Source organism: Platichthys flesus, chromosome 15 (genome assembly GCF_949316205.1).
Source record: "Platichthys flesus chromosome 15, fPlaFle2.1, whole genome shotgun sequence".
NCBI lineage: Eukaryota > Metazoa > Chordata > Actinopteri > Pleuronectiformes > Pleuronectidae > Platichthys > Platichthys flesus.
In genome coordinates this window covers 4,430,645-4,442,869 of record NC_084959.1, presented here as the reverse complement: position 1 = coordinate 4,442,869, position 12,225 = coordinate 4,430,645, and the positions used below count along the sequence as shown (strand labels likewise).

At 40.8% G+C, this 12,225-nt stretch overlaps 2 protein-coding genes across 2 annotated transcripts; one reads left to right on the top strand and one right to left on the bottom strand.

The window, feature by feature from the left end:
• Positions 1–244: 244 nt before the first annotated feature.
• alkbh4 (alkB homolog 4, lysine demthylase) lies at positions 245–3,637 on the bottom strand. The gene is made up of 3 exons (XM_062405906.1): positions 3,484–3,637; positions 1,825–2,013; positions 245–1,603 (listed from the first exon to the last, which is right to left on the bottom strand). The coding sequence occupies exons 1-3, from the start codon at positions 3,598–3,600 to the stop codon at positions 1,082–1,084; spliced, it is 828 nt and encodes a 275-aa protein (XP_062261890.1). The 5' UTR covers positions 3,601–3,637; the 3' UTR covers positions 245–1,081.
• Positions 3,638–5,097: 1,460 nt separating this feature from the next.
• Positions 5,098–11,811, top strand: lrwd1 (leucine-rich repeats and WD repeat domain containing 1). The gene is made up of 15 exons (XM_062405457.1): positions 5,098–5,178; positions 5,357–5,591; positions 5,967–6,086; positions 6,187–6,333; positions 6,425–6,517; positions 6,629–6,988; positions 7,167–7,281; positions 7,410–7,516; positions 7,903–8,113; positions 8,365–8,437; positions 8,579–8,722; positions 8,982–9,088; positions 9,230–9,391; positions 10,348–10,457; positions 10,586–11,811. Exons 1-15 carry the CDS (start codon positions 5,099–5,101, stop codon positions 10,736–10,738), a joined length of 2,217 nt encoding a protein of 738 aa, XP_062261441.1. The 5' UTR covers position 5,098; the 3' UTR covers positions 10,739–11,811.
• The last annotated feature ends 414 nt before the right edge of the window (positions 11,812–12,225 follow it).

The window sequence follows — 12,225 nt, the reverse complement described above, 5'->3', positions numbered from 1 at the left end:
TTTATTTATGAAAAATAAATGTGGATCAGGTCTTTGAGCAAATATGTATGTTTTACATAAGTAACACTAACAATACTATAGTTGGAAAATGGCTAATAGTATCATCAGTATGATACTTTCAAGTATATTATACTCATGGAGAATTACCTCTTTTCAGTGTCATTACTGCATTATGATAAATACAATACTGTATTATAGGTATACAGAGAAATTAAATAATACATAAGACAATGAATAAAATACATAAAATGCATGAAAAATAATTTATTTGTTAATAAAAATATTAACAGCTACTTGTGAAGAGCAAGATTAAAAAAATAATGAAATCACTAAATTTATATAATTCAAGGACACAAAAAATGTTTTTGCCTGTTTCATCACATTGGCAGTTTAGAGAGGAATCTTTCTGATGAAAACCAGTAGTTGCAAAATAATCGACACCACAGGTGTCAGCAGAGGAAGTTGGGATGTGTATACTATATCTCAACCTGATAGACTGCGTTCTACTCTTTTTTCCTTTCTCTTTTCTGTTCATCAACTGCATTTTTACATACTTGTGGACATCAATACATTTTACGTTTGACTTGTTCATTGTGCAGATTTGAACCAATCAGCGCCTCAAATCTCTGGAGCACTGTTGACTCACAGGTCAAACCAAACCTGGAGTGCCTTCAATTGCTTTTGGACAAACAGTGTTCGGGTCAAAATATTAACTGGGACAAACTTAGTCAAACAGCCACAGGACAAAAGGGAATCAATAACAGTAGTCAAGTCCACAAGTCAAGACTCTATGCACTTCCTTGGTTTTAAACTACAGAAGCACATGTATCCGTTGCAATCTTCACATTCATATTCATATAAAAAAATCTGTGCACTAGTCAATTTTGTAGAGGAGAGGAACTGGAGATTACAGTGTTGTGTATCCTCTGTTAACTGTTGAATTTGGAGATGAGTCACAGGTTCAAACTTCAAGCCTTCAGCCTTGGGAAGGACATCTTCATTCTGTTTCAATGCGGAAACGTTAAAGACTTGTCCTTGACTCCCATCTCTGGTTGTGCAGTTTTCCAGTGCCATCATCAGATCATATTGGAGTTCCTTGAAAACTCAAAGCCATGTTCAACAGCTGTGCTCCCAGCTCTGCCTGCTGCCCTCCAGGTAAGAACTCTGCAGACAGCTCTCTGTAGGTGCTGCAAACTCTACGCTCATGAACATCCTCCCTGTGAATGCCGTGTTTCCACCTGTGCCGTGCCTCGTCGTACAACACCAGCAAAGATCTGCGAGGGAGATGCACAGCTACCTGGACATTCCCTCTGAGTCCCAGCTCAGGAAGACCCTGTTCAAGCGACATGGTGAGAGTGGTGTTTGATAACATGTTGATGGTGACCAGGCGCTCCCCCCAAAGCCAGGAGTCGTCGAGGTGTGGGTCGATGGCAGAGCCTCGCTGAGGATGGTAATCCAGATTACACTGCTCCACTGGCTGGAAGCATGACAGACTTGGCTCCTGCTGCATCCTGAGCACTAGTTTTTGGCTTAAAGGAGGGAGTCCACTGAAGCCAGCCACACGTACTTTCTTTTTCTTGAAGTTCACCTTTGGACCAAAGTCCTGCAACAACGAAGAGGAGAATTTTGTTTATTTCATCAGATAATAATCATTTAATTAAATGGGATTTTCATTTTTTGTAAACACTTACATTTACACTTATTATACTCTTGGTTGATTAAAATGTGTTAGTGTAACTGTATTTGGGAAAGGAACGGTAAAACCTTGTGGCAAAACTACCAGAATGTTAGAGCAAGCAAATATTGATTTTCATTTGACATAACCTGTTTCCTTCGCCCAGACTGGGACTGGTTCCACACATCCTGGTCTATCGAGCTTATCAGCGCCTTCTCCTCTGCTTCTGATATGAAGTTCTCCCACAGGAAGACACCAGGAAAGGGGAAGGACAAAGCCTCTGCATCATCGCAAACAGCCCGTCTTGTCTCAGGATTGTAGAGAAAATGATGCACAACCTTCACATAAAAACAATACGTTAGGTTTACTAAAAATTACTAAGACATATTATTCCTGTTAAATCCGTTTGTTATGATAAAGCACAATATTACACTAATGAATGAATGCCTTTATCAGGAAAGTGGTAGGTTCATGACTTTAGTTACTTCCTGTCCAGGAAGAACAATGTCAATCAAGCAACAAAGCAGCATAACTGTAATGCCATTCACAAAAAAATATCTTTCCTAGCAGACAGAGATGTAAGTATTATACTTGAATAAAGTATGTAATACATTTAGGTACTTGTGCTTTACTTTACAGTTTTTACATTTTACAGCTGCTTTAGTACAGGCAATTTAATCATTTTACACACAAAACTCCTCCCCTCTGGTAGGCGCTACAGATCTCTGTTCACCAAAACCACCAGACACAAAAACAGTTTCTTCCCCCTCGCCGTCTCACTTCTGAACAGCCAACACACTGTGGCACTGTGCAATAATTCTGGATCCTTATAATAACCACTGTACAGTTATTCCCAAAATTATATTATATTATATATATATTATAATTATATTTAATCATGTTTACTTAATTCACCCTCACTGGAAAACTGTAATATGCACACCTGCACTTCTTTTCTTAGACCGTCGCACTGTTCTGACTGTTGTATTGTTTTGTTTTGTTTTGTTTTGCTTTGTTTTGTTTTGTTATGTTTGTTTTGTGATGTGTATTCTTTGTAAGTAACTGAGAGCCACTTTACCGAGTCAAATTCCCTGTTTGTGCAAACTTACTTGGCCAATAACCTGATTCTGATGTTGAGCTTGGAAATATGATGCTTTGTTTGTTTGTTGTGACCTTGGAATGTTGCTAGTTGTGAGGCTCATCTTCCATAATTTTCGAAATCAATCAAGTTCAATAATCAGAGTCCCAGAGAAAAACTTATAAGTTATAAATCATCTCAAACTCAGCAAAATGCTGCTTACACATGAAGGCATCAGTCATAATAATATAGAGGATTTTAGTATTTGTCAGAGGGGACATTTAGCTGATATGGTTTCCTTTATAAGTATAACTTCATATATAATATGTGCATTTTTTTCCTGATGACTGTCAAATACTTCTTAAATTTTCAACGAGGGTTTTAGCTGTGATAGATTATTTTACAGTATGATATTAGTACTTTTACCTAAAGGATCTCCTCCTTGCTTTCTATCGAGCACACGTGACAATAATGTAGTAGCATGTGGATGATTACTTCCGTTTATGTTGTTTCAATAAGACTAAATGGTAGTAAACGAGCTCATGTTTAACATGAGCTCGAAGTAGATTAGTTTCTGAAGCTTTTGCAGAAGAAGTCGTCTTTTCGGGGAGTCTGGACTGTCCTGTGAGGGCACCCGTAGCTAGCTGTGAGTGCTGTTAGCATTAGCTGCGTCTCTTTCCTGCTCATAAAAAACGATGTTAACACAACAACAGTTTTCAGAATCATTCACCTCAGGATCACTCGGCTCCAAATTACACGTTCCCTTAATCTGTTCACACACGAGACAGCGGCGGACGCCTTTACACGCGCAGGGGGAGTCGCTGCTGACAGGAGCAGGGGCCATCATCCTGCAGCTACTTCCGCTAACAGCATAGGTAGCTCAAAGTGCTGCATCGCCACCCTGCGGAACCTGGTTGAATATCCATAACCGTTATTAAACCAACTCATTTCAACTGAGAAATAAAAATAGAGGAAGTTTAATAATAACTATTTTTATTTTTTAAATTGAATTGTTTTTTTTATCTGTATATTTAAATATTCTGGGCAGGGGCATTTTGTCAAGCTGATACATACTCCTGGTAACAAAGCTTCAATATAATATAATATAATATAATATAATATAATAACATACCTGGTGCATATGAGAGGTCCCGTAACGTAGCAACGGCTCTGTGCTTGTCGCGCATGCGTCGTACTGGGCTCAGCGCATGGCTGAAACCACGCCCACCGGATGTGCATAGAGTTTTCCCGGGAAAGCTCAGTTTGTGGACGAGCTGCGCTGAAGCTGCTGAGGAGTCAGTGAGTAGTTTCATCTACATATTATATCTATATAATCTATAATATCACAGCTATGATCAAACTGGTGTTTACTCGTGAGGTGGATCTTCACTCAAAGTCCAGAATTAGTGTTTTGTTGTATTTTATCTGAACGTTAGTGACTCGAGACACCAGGAAGTGAAAGTGCTTCAAGCGGGGTAAGCCGAGCTTTGTTGTTTATCAGCAAAAACACCCCGCGTTTAAGTTCCTTGTGTTTACAAATATATGATGGTGAATACTGAAAGTAGAGTTTGTAAAGTTGATCTGAACATTGTTTGAGATAAAAAAAACAACAAATATGGCTTTAATTTGTGTTGTGATGTTTGATTAGTGTCTGATTGACATTCTCTAGCTTTAACTGTCTTGTATACACACAGTGGATGTGTATTTGTATTATAGGAATTGATTGAGGCTACAATTGTAGTTTTTGTTAAATAAAAAGTCTAAACAGTAGGAACCTCAACAGTTTATATTCACCTCCACTTAAGTTTCGCATGTTACTTATTATTACTCACTGAAGCTTGTTTTTGAATTAGCTGCTGTTGTAAGACTGATAAAGTATTATATCATTTCTATGATATGTAATATTTCCTGTGACCGATACATGTTTTTAGAAGTAGGAGATTTAAGAAGAAATCTGATTTAGCTGTGGTTTTATATAAAATGGACATGTTGAGAAGTGGCTGCATTTTATATGTTGAGACTGTTGTCTAGTCTTAGGAACTTGTGCCCCAGGGGGTCAGTCTGCACTTGAATATGCGAAAAAGCAATCAAAGGAGCTGAGAGGTCAGACGCTTCTCCCTGTGGTGCTTGTCCAAATGCAAACTTGACTGAAACCAAGCTAGACAAAGACCTTGTAAAGACCCGGTATTCCTGCTGAGAGAGCCAATCACAAGTGCTCAGCTCCAAGTTCAGGTGTGAAAGCATTGAGGTTGTGTTCGAGATCTGATCACTCTCCAAACACCCTCTGTGCTCTGCAGTTGTTTCTTTGGAATCTTAACCCAAGAGTTCTTCCCTACAGATACACAATGGAGAAAATAACAGAGAAACTACTGCTGGAGAAAGGTTCTCCCAAAACCAACAAACTGGACAAAATCAAGACACTGAAGTAAGCTGGCTCTTATCCCTATGTATTTAGTGTTTGCTCTGAAGGTCTCCTTCTATAACCTACAACCCTCCTCTAACCAGGAGAGTCAATAATAATGCTGAGATTAAAAACTTGCCACAGATTGTATTTGATTCCCTGCTCTGTGAAAACACTAACTTGAAGCTCTCCGCTCCTCTAGTCTGTCCAAGCTCCAACTGAAGCATCAGGATTTGCCCGTCAAGCTGCTGTCCGGTCTCAGGTCCCTTGAGCGCTGGGATCTGTCTGGGAACAGAATCCAAGAGTTTCCCAAGAACCTGGAGCTGCCGGCGCTCCGCTACCTGGACCTCAGCGACAACCAGATGGAGGATGTCACGACTCTGGAGTCTCTAAGCCATCTGGAGGAACTGAAGCTGGAGGACAACCTTTATATCACGGTGAGGACACAGCTGAAAATCCAGAGATTACAATATTCACACTATTGGCAAAATTATGCAGAAGATAAGAATTTTCCTTTAGGGATGATGTGCAGTAAAACTTCATACTTACACCTCAGGCACTGGATTAAGGGGATTTGATGTGGAGCACCTCTCTGAATACATTGCCTTTATTTGCCTTTATTATTTTATTTTGAAGTGGTGCTGAACTCCATGAAGCCGCTCTTACGTTATTTGAATTTAACCAAACTAATAACGGACATGCAAATACAAACTTGTCGGTATAAGAAGATCCTCACTTATTAATGAGATGATACGCTCAATGAGGGGAAGAGGAATGATAAGTAGACTGTTAATGTAGCTTCTCTTCCTCAGGTGAGTGATAATCACAAGCTGATGGTCTTGTTACCCAAGCTGAGGATGTACAACGGTAAAGATGTCAGTACCAGTGCCAACCACCTACGCTTCGTCTACAGTGAGAACCTGAGGACCCGGGTATGAAACTGATTAGTTTTGACTGGTGTGTCAGTTATCAATCTAAATTTCCAGGCTCTTCCTGATGTTGTTGATTAAACTGTGTCTTTTGTTATTTTAGACAATCGCAGTTTGGGAGAAGAGCTTCTCTCTCCCGGATCCGGTCACAGCCGAGAAGCTCACGACCCTGGAGAAGAACTTTGTCAATGCCGCCCGACAGCAGGTTAAATACGGACCCAGCTCAGTCTCTGACTTCACCAAATGGAAGGTTAGTTCACGATGTCCTGTGCAGACGTTTTCTTTTGTTTGTCCTTCTGTCATTTTTTAAGTAACCGTCTCTGTGCTTCTGTTTGTTTCAGGTGGAGATTATAGCTAAAGAGTACCTGCTCTCTCTGGTGGATCCAAAGAAAGAGCCGGAGAGCAACGAGGTCATTGAGACCAAAGACAACTGTGTAAGGATTTGAGGGATGAACTGCTGTAAATTCACGTTTGGACCAAGCTTTACTGACAATATGGAATTTTCAATCTGCAATGTGGTTTATATCATGCATTTGCTTTTTCAGGAAATCTCAACTCCTACCAAGAGGAAACAATCTCCAGTAGCGGACGCCAACATTAGACTGACGCCTCGCAAGAAGCTGCGTTCAGATCTCCCAGAATCCCCGGTCCAAGTCAGTCCTCGCAAAACTGCCCTCCGCCTCAAGTCTCAGACGCTAACCGACGGCGTCCGGATGAGCCCCCGCAAGACCGAGCTGCCTCCCGTTACCCCCACCAGAGGGCGGCCGAGGAAGGACGCGCCCAAGAGGGCTTCTAAAAAAGATGACACGGCCCAGATTGAACAGGAGGAAATTATCAAAAGAAAAGTTTCTACTGCCACAAGGCTGCCAAAATATGTGATGCCGATAGTGAAGAGCTGCAGCAAGGTAAGAGAAACACCTGTGAGGCGTCTGCGAGGGGTCATACAATGTCTGTGTTGGGTTCAATCCCAATACTTAAATTAAGTTGTTTTCTTTGTGCTCATTGTGGGAATGTCTTGTCATTAAACTCTTTTCTTTCTTTCTTTCTTCTCTTTCTCTATGCCCCTGTTTCTTCGCTCTGCAGCCGTTGCGTCTGAAGCCTCTCCACGTGCTCCAGTGTCACAGTAAACAGGACAACTCAGACGACTTCTCCACTCAGCTGTGGGCCTGTGCTTTCCAGCCGCTGCCAGATTCCACAGGTACATGACCATCACTTCCCTCACTTATTTCAAAAGCAGCCGCAGAGCCGTTTCTAAAAGGAGACTTTAAATAAAAGGTTTCAGATAATTTTAACTTTTCTTTGTTAATCTCTCTCCTGTATTGACAGATGATTCTGCTGGAAGCCGCCTGGTAGCAACCTGTGGAGGAGACTCAGTCTGTGTGATTGACTGTGAAACGGGGATGGTGATGAAGAAGTATAAAGTTTCCGGAGAGGTCTGTTCCATTTATTCCCCAAGATTTCAGTAACTTTTCTTAGAATAGCTTTGGCTGAATTTGCTTCTGAAGAAAAAGTCAAGACGTCATAGAAATTAATCAAATTTTCCGTCCTCGTGGTTATGACACAGCTTTCCCCAAATTACAAGGAATCATCTCCTATTTCTTCCCTTTGGTCAATGACATCTGCTTATATATTTGAGCTTGTACAAATACCACTAGCACATGTAACATGTTGATTTGTGATTCATTTAGTAAGTTTTGATTAATCTATAATGGACATGATAAAACTGGTGCTGCAGGAAAAGCAGCCTAATGTTAGAGAAATTGTCTGGATAAAATCAATCGTGTTTACATCCTAAATTGTTCTTTCCTTCTTCAAACAGGAGTTCTTCTCGTTGGCCTGGTCCACGGTGTTGATGTCCCGGGGAGGGGGGGCCCCGGCGCAGCACTGCAGCATCCTGGCGGCCGGTGGAAAGAGAGGACTGGTCAAACTGATCCACCCCAGAAACAACGTGGCCTATGGGGAGTTCAGAGCCAGCCGCAAGGCGCTGTCCGTCCTCCGCTTCAACCACCAGCAGGGAAACTTCCTCTTCAGTGAGTCACTCCTTACAGACTAACATCCTCAGTTTCCACACCAGTCTCCTGGTTTAACTGAGACCTGGTGCATTCAATCAGTTTTTACTTTTTAAATAAAGGTAAAAACACATTCAGGGATTAAACAAACTGCTGGAAACATTATTTTCCTGTAAAGATTTGGACAGTTCTGGTGGTTTCATACCTGACTCAGGATCTTTGACATTCCTACTTTGCGAGCATTTGTTCATCTCTCACCTTTTCTCCTGTAGCCGGATCTTATGACAACAAGATCGTGATGTGGGACATCGGGGGAGTGGACAGCCAGTACAACTACAAAGTTGTGTGAGTAGTCCTGCCTCGTTAATTCACAGATTAGAAATGGGTCTGTAGAACAACAGTTTGATCAGAAAGTTACGGCTGTTTCTTTTTAAAGCAAGTCACCAAAGTTAAACTCTAATATTTCCGCTCTGTTTGTTGATCCAGTCAGCTGATGCTATTGGAAACCAGCGCCACCCCCCTGCACATCTGCCTCCCGCCCACGTCGCCCAGCACTCACCTGCTCACGGCCTGCGAGGACGGCCTGCACTGCTTCAACACACAACTCGGTAACAACAGCACCACCAAGAGGTAAAGACACTTATCACAGGAAGATGCACAAATGTTTGTTTGCTTGTAGGTGTCCGATTCTTTTCAAGAGCTTTGCAGTGATGAACATAAACGTACTTACAGATTCCACGTTTTATATTAAAGATGGTTAAAATGAATGCCTTCATATTAATGTAGAGACAACAGCACATGTCTGCATGAGACTGGGTTTGTTATCTGGACTTGTACTGTGTATAAAATTATCCAGACTGACGGTAAAATGTGTGTTTTTATTCTTCAGTAGGTCCAAGGAGATGGAGATAACTTTCCCCATTTATAAGAAGGAAGACAAAGATCATGACTACCACACTGTTGATGGCCTGAGTTTCCTTGCTAATGACATAGTTGGTAAGAAAGGCTCTGACAGAGGATTTGTTTTATTTACCGAACCTCAAACATGTGCTCCCACATCCTCACATTGTGCCCACATCTCAAATTGTAATCCTTTTGACTCCTCTGTTTCTCCTCCAATTCATTGGGCTCCTCTAGCCTCCAAGAACCACCTGCACGGTTCTATCTACTTGTGGAGCTGGAGCAGGACAAAGGCTCAGCGGCCGGACAAGAAGAACAGGACGGTGTGTGCTGTGGTTCTGGCTGAGCTGCAGTGGGCCAACACAGAGATTCCATACCTGGCTCTCAACACCTGCCCCGGTGAGTTCACATCAACAGTCGAGCTGCATTCATCATGTTGGTTTCATTTCTTAAATCATTTTTTCAAGGCACAAAAGCTCAGTGACTCTTTCCATAAGTATAATCCAAGTTTACGGTTGAGAGGGTTAATAGCACTTTGGGTAGCTAGGGGGCGCCAAAGGCAGTCGAGTGAATTTCCATGTTGCTCGCCAGACTTTTACTACCTTCAACTTTAACAGTTTATTCTGTACAAGGAGGCCGTCGACCATATGTTTGGATTAAGGAGCCTGTCAGTGCCACCCGAATAGAGGGACATAACAGAGACAGTTTGTTCTGATTCAGTCCAGCCGCCAGCTTCGTTGTCTCAGTTTGAGGCTCGACCAGTTTACTGTGTTTGCTGAGCTTTGTGTTTGAGAAGCAGATAAACAAAGTCTGTATTTGAGGAACAATTGTAAATAAAAGCATCGCTCTGAGGATTAATGCTTTGTTTCTTACAAGCCGGAAAATGGTTACAACCTTAAAATAGTCTTTCATGGGGTTTCATATAGTTAAAATCAACAATAATTATAGTAAAACCAAACATTAAAATCAGTTAAGAGGCACAAACACACCATATGAAAATACACCATATGAAACTCACTCCAGATGGGCAGCTACCCCGCCTCATCTTTATTGTTTTAAGGATTAATTGAATAAAGCAATGTTAAAAATTATATATCAATTTTATCTATATTCAAAAAATATAAACATGAGAAGTTTGATTCAAATGTGAACATGTAATAGCAATTAAACAAAGAAGTGCCAAAACATTCAAATAAAAGGTGTAAGTGCTTTATGTAAAATGTTCTAATTTACTTAAAGCGGTCAAGCATTTAGTTGTTTGATGTTTAAAATAAGTAGTTTGGGAGTGTGTTTGCAAGTTGTTCCCATGCGATAGTGACAGTTGAATATGTGTGTGTTTGTTTCCCTCTCTTAAGGACAAGTCTACGTCGTGTGTGGTGACGACAAAGGACGACTGTGGACGTACCACATCACCGACCTCCAGAACAACCGGTTCCAGAGCGGGAAACCCATTCAGCCCACTGAGGTATCGCATAGACATGTTCCCTTACTTCAGAACTCTTTTTACATGAAATCTTAATGGGTAAAGACTCTGGCAAAGACAACTTTGAAAACACAAGATTTAAACACTCTTTTCCTTTTTCGTCTTGGCAGGTGTTGGACTGGCCGACGCCGGTGAAGAAGGGTCACAGCCAAGTGGAGGGCCCCTCCATCAACAGTGTAGCAATGGACCCTGAGCTACGCTACCTGGTGGCCCTCAGCGACAAGAACATGGTGATAGTGTGGAAAAGAGACGAGTGCTCCTGAAGAGAGCAGTCGTGGGACTTTAACTCCTGAAGGGAAAGCATACAAGTGATTAGAGTTTCTGTACCGAGGAGAGAACAGTAGAGAATGTACCAAATGTTGGTATATGTGAGAATACGTCCGATACAGAACTGACAATGTGATGGAACGTTACGATGTCTGTTCCTGGATGTTTCTCCAGGATCTGTTTTTTTTTATATATTTCCCTCTGTTTGTGTAAGGAAGGTCATGTTGACCCTGCTGCTGCAGTTACATCCGTCAGAGCCAAAAAAACCCAGATAGTTTAAAGTTGTACAATAAAATTATCTATATTTTCTATTTGAAAAATATCTCATTCTACACACTATCATTTTATACTGAAAAGTCACAACTGAAGCCAATAGTTGAGTTAAGTAGGGAAAATAGTTATGGATTGTCGGTATGTGACAAATCATCAATACATTTTTATGAAAGTACAAATCCCCTAAAGTCCAACCTCAACAAATATTTGTTTTTGTTTGAGTCCTTTGCTCAGTTTCACGTCATGGTTTCAGTTTAGTTTTAATGAAGTGGCTCTGTGTTAATTATTACTCTCCTCAGTTGTAATGAGAAGCTGCTGACACTTGTACTTTGTTGTTCTTTTACTTAATGAGTAAACCTGAACATGGTCCTTTTCACAACTGTGGTGAGGTCAAGTAACCGAGAGATGGATGAGATATCTGTCCAGCATCTGTTTTCAGTCTTGCATACAATTTCTGCATTTTTAATTATATTTTCTTCTTTCCTTGAAATGTACATATTTATTTTTAAATCTGCACATGTATGAACTGTTTAAAGACCAGCCTTGGACCTGTCTGTGTAATGGCGCCTTGTAATGTGCTGAGATGTTCAGGAATGCAAACGCAGCAGTGTTGGCTGCTCTGCAAGGACAAAGTGAAGATGCCTCTGGAAAGTGATTCAGCGTGAGAACGGCGTGTTCCTTCCTGTGTATTTACACAGATCCCAACACACAGTTTTATCCCATACAACTTTACTGAGCCTGAGTATTTGTACCAGTTTTGTACATTGACTTTATTCATTTAATTAAAAAAAGACTTTGAAAAGAATGGTCCAAAGGTGTCGCTATTATTATTTTATTTGAACTGTACCATGTATTATTAAATCCGTCTTTTTCAGGTTTAGCAGACAAGGTGACTGAACACCGTCAAACAGGGATCATAATCATCCATGATGCACTGTTTAGCCTGGGATTTAGTTAAATAAATTACATTTCAAATTATTCCTCTAAAAGCTGAATAATGTCCCTGTGGCAAGGAAAGATAACTAATTGTCAAGCATTGAGTCTGGATTACTGTGTCAAAGTGTTCCTAATCTCTGAGTTACAACCCTCTCCTTTTAAATAAAGAGAATCACTAAGGTCTAGGTCTAAGAAAGGAAACTATAATAAAATAAGTAGATTTCTCAATTGTTGGTCTGTACTGTTTGATCTATAAATAGTGAGGAAACAGTGA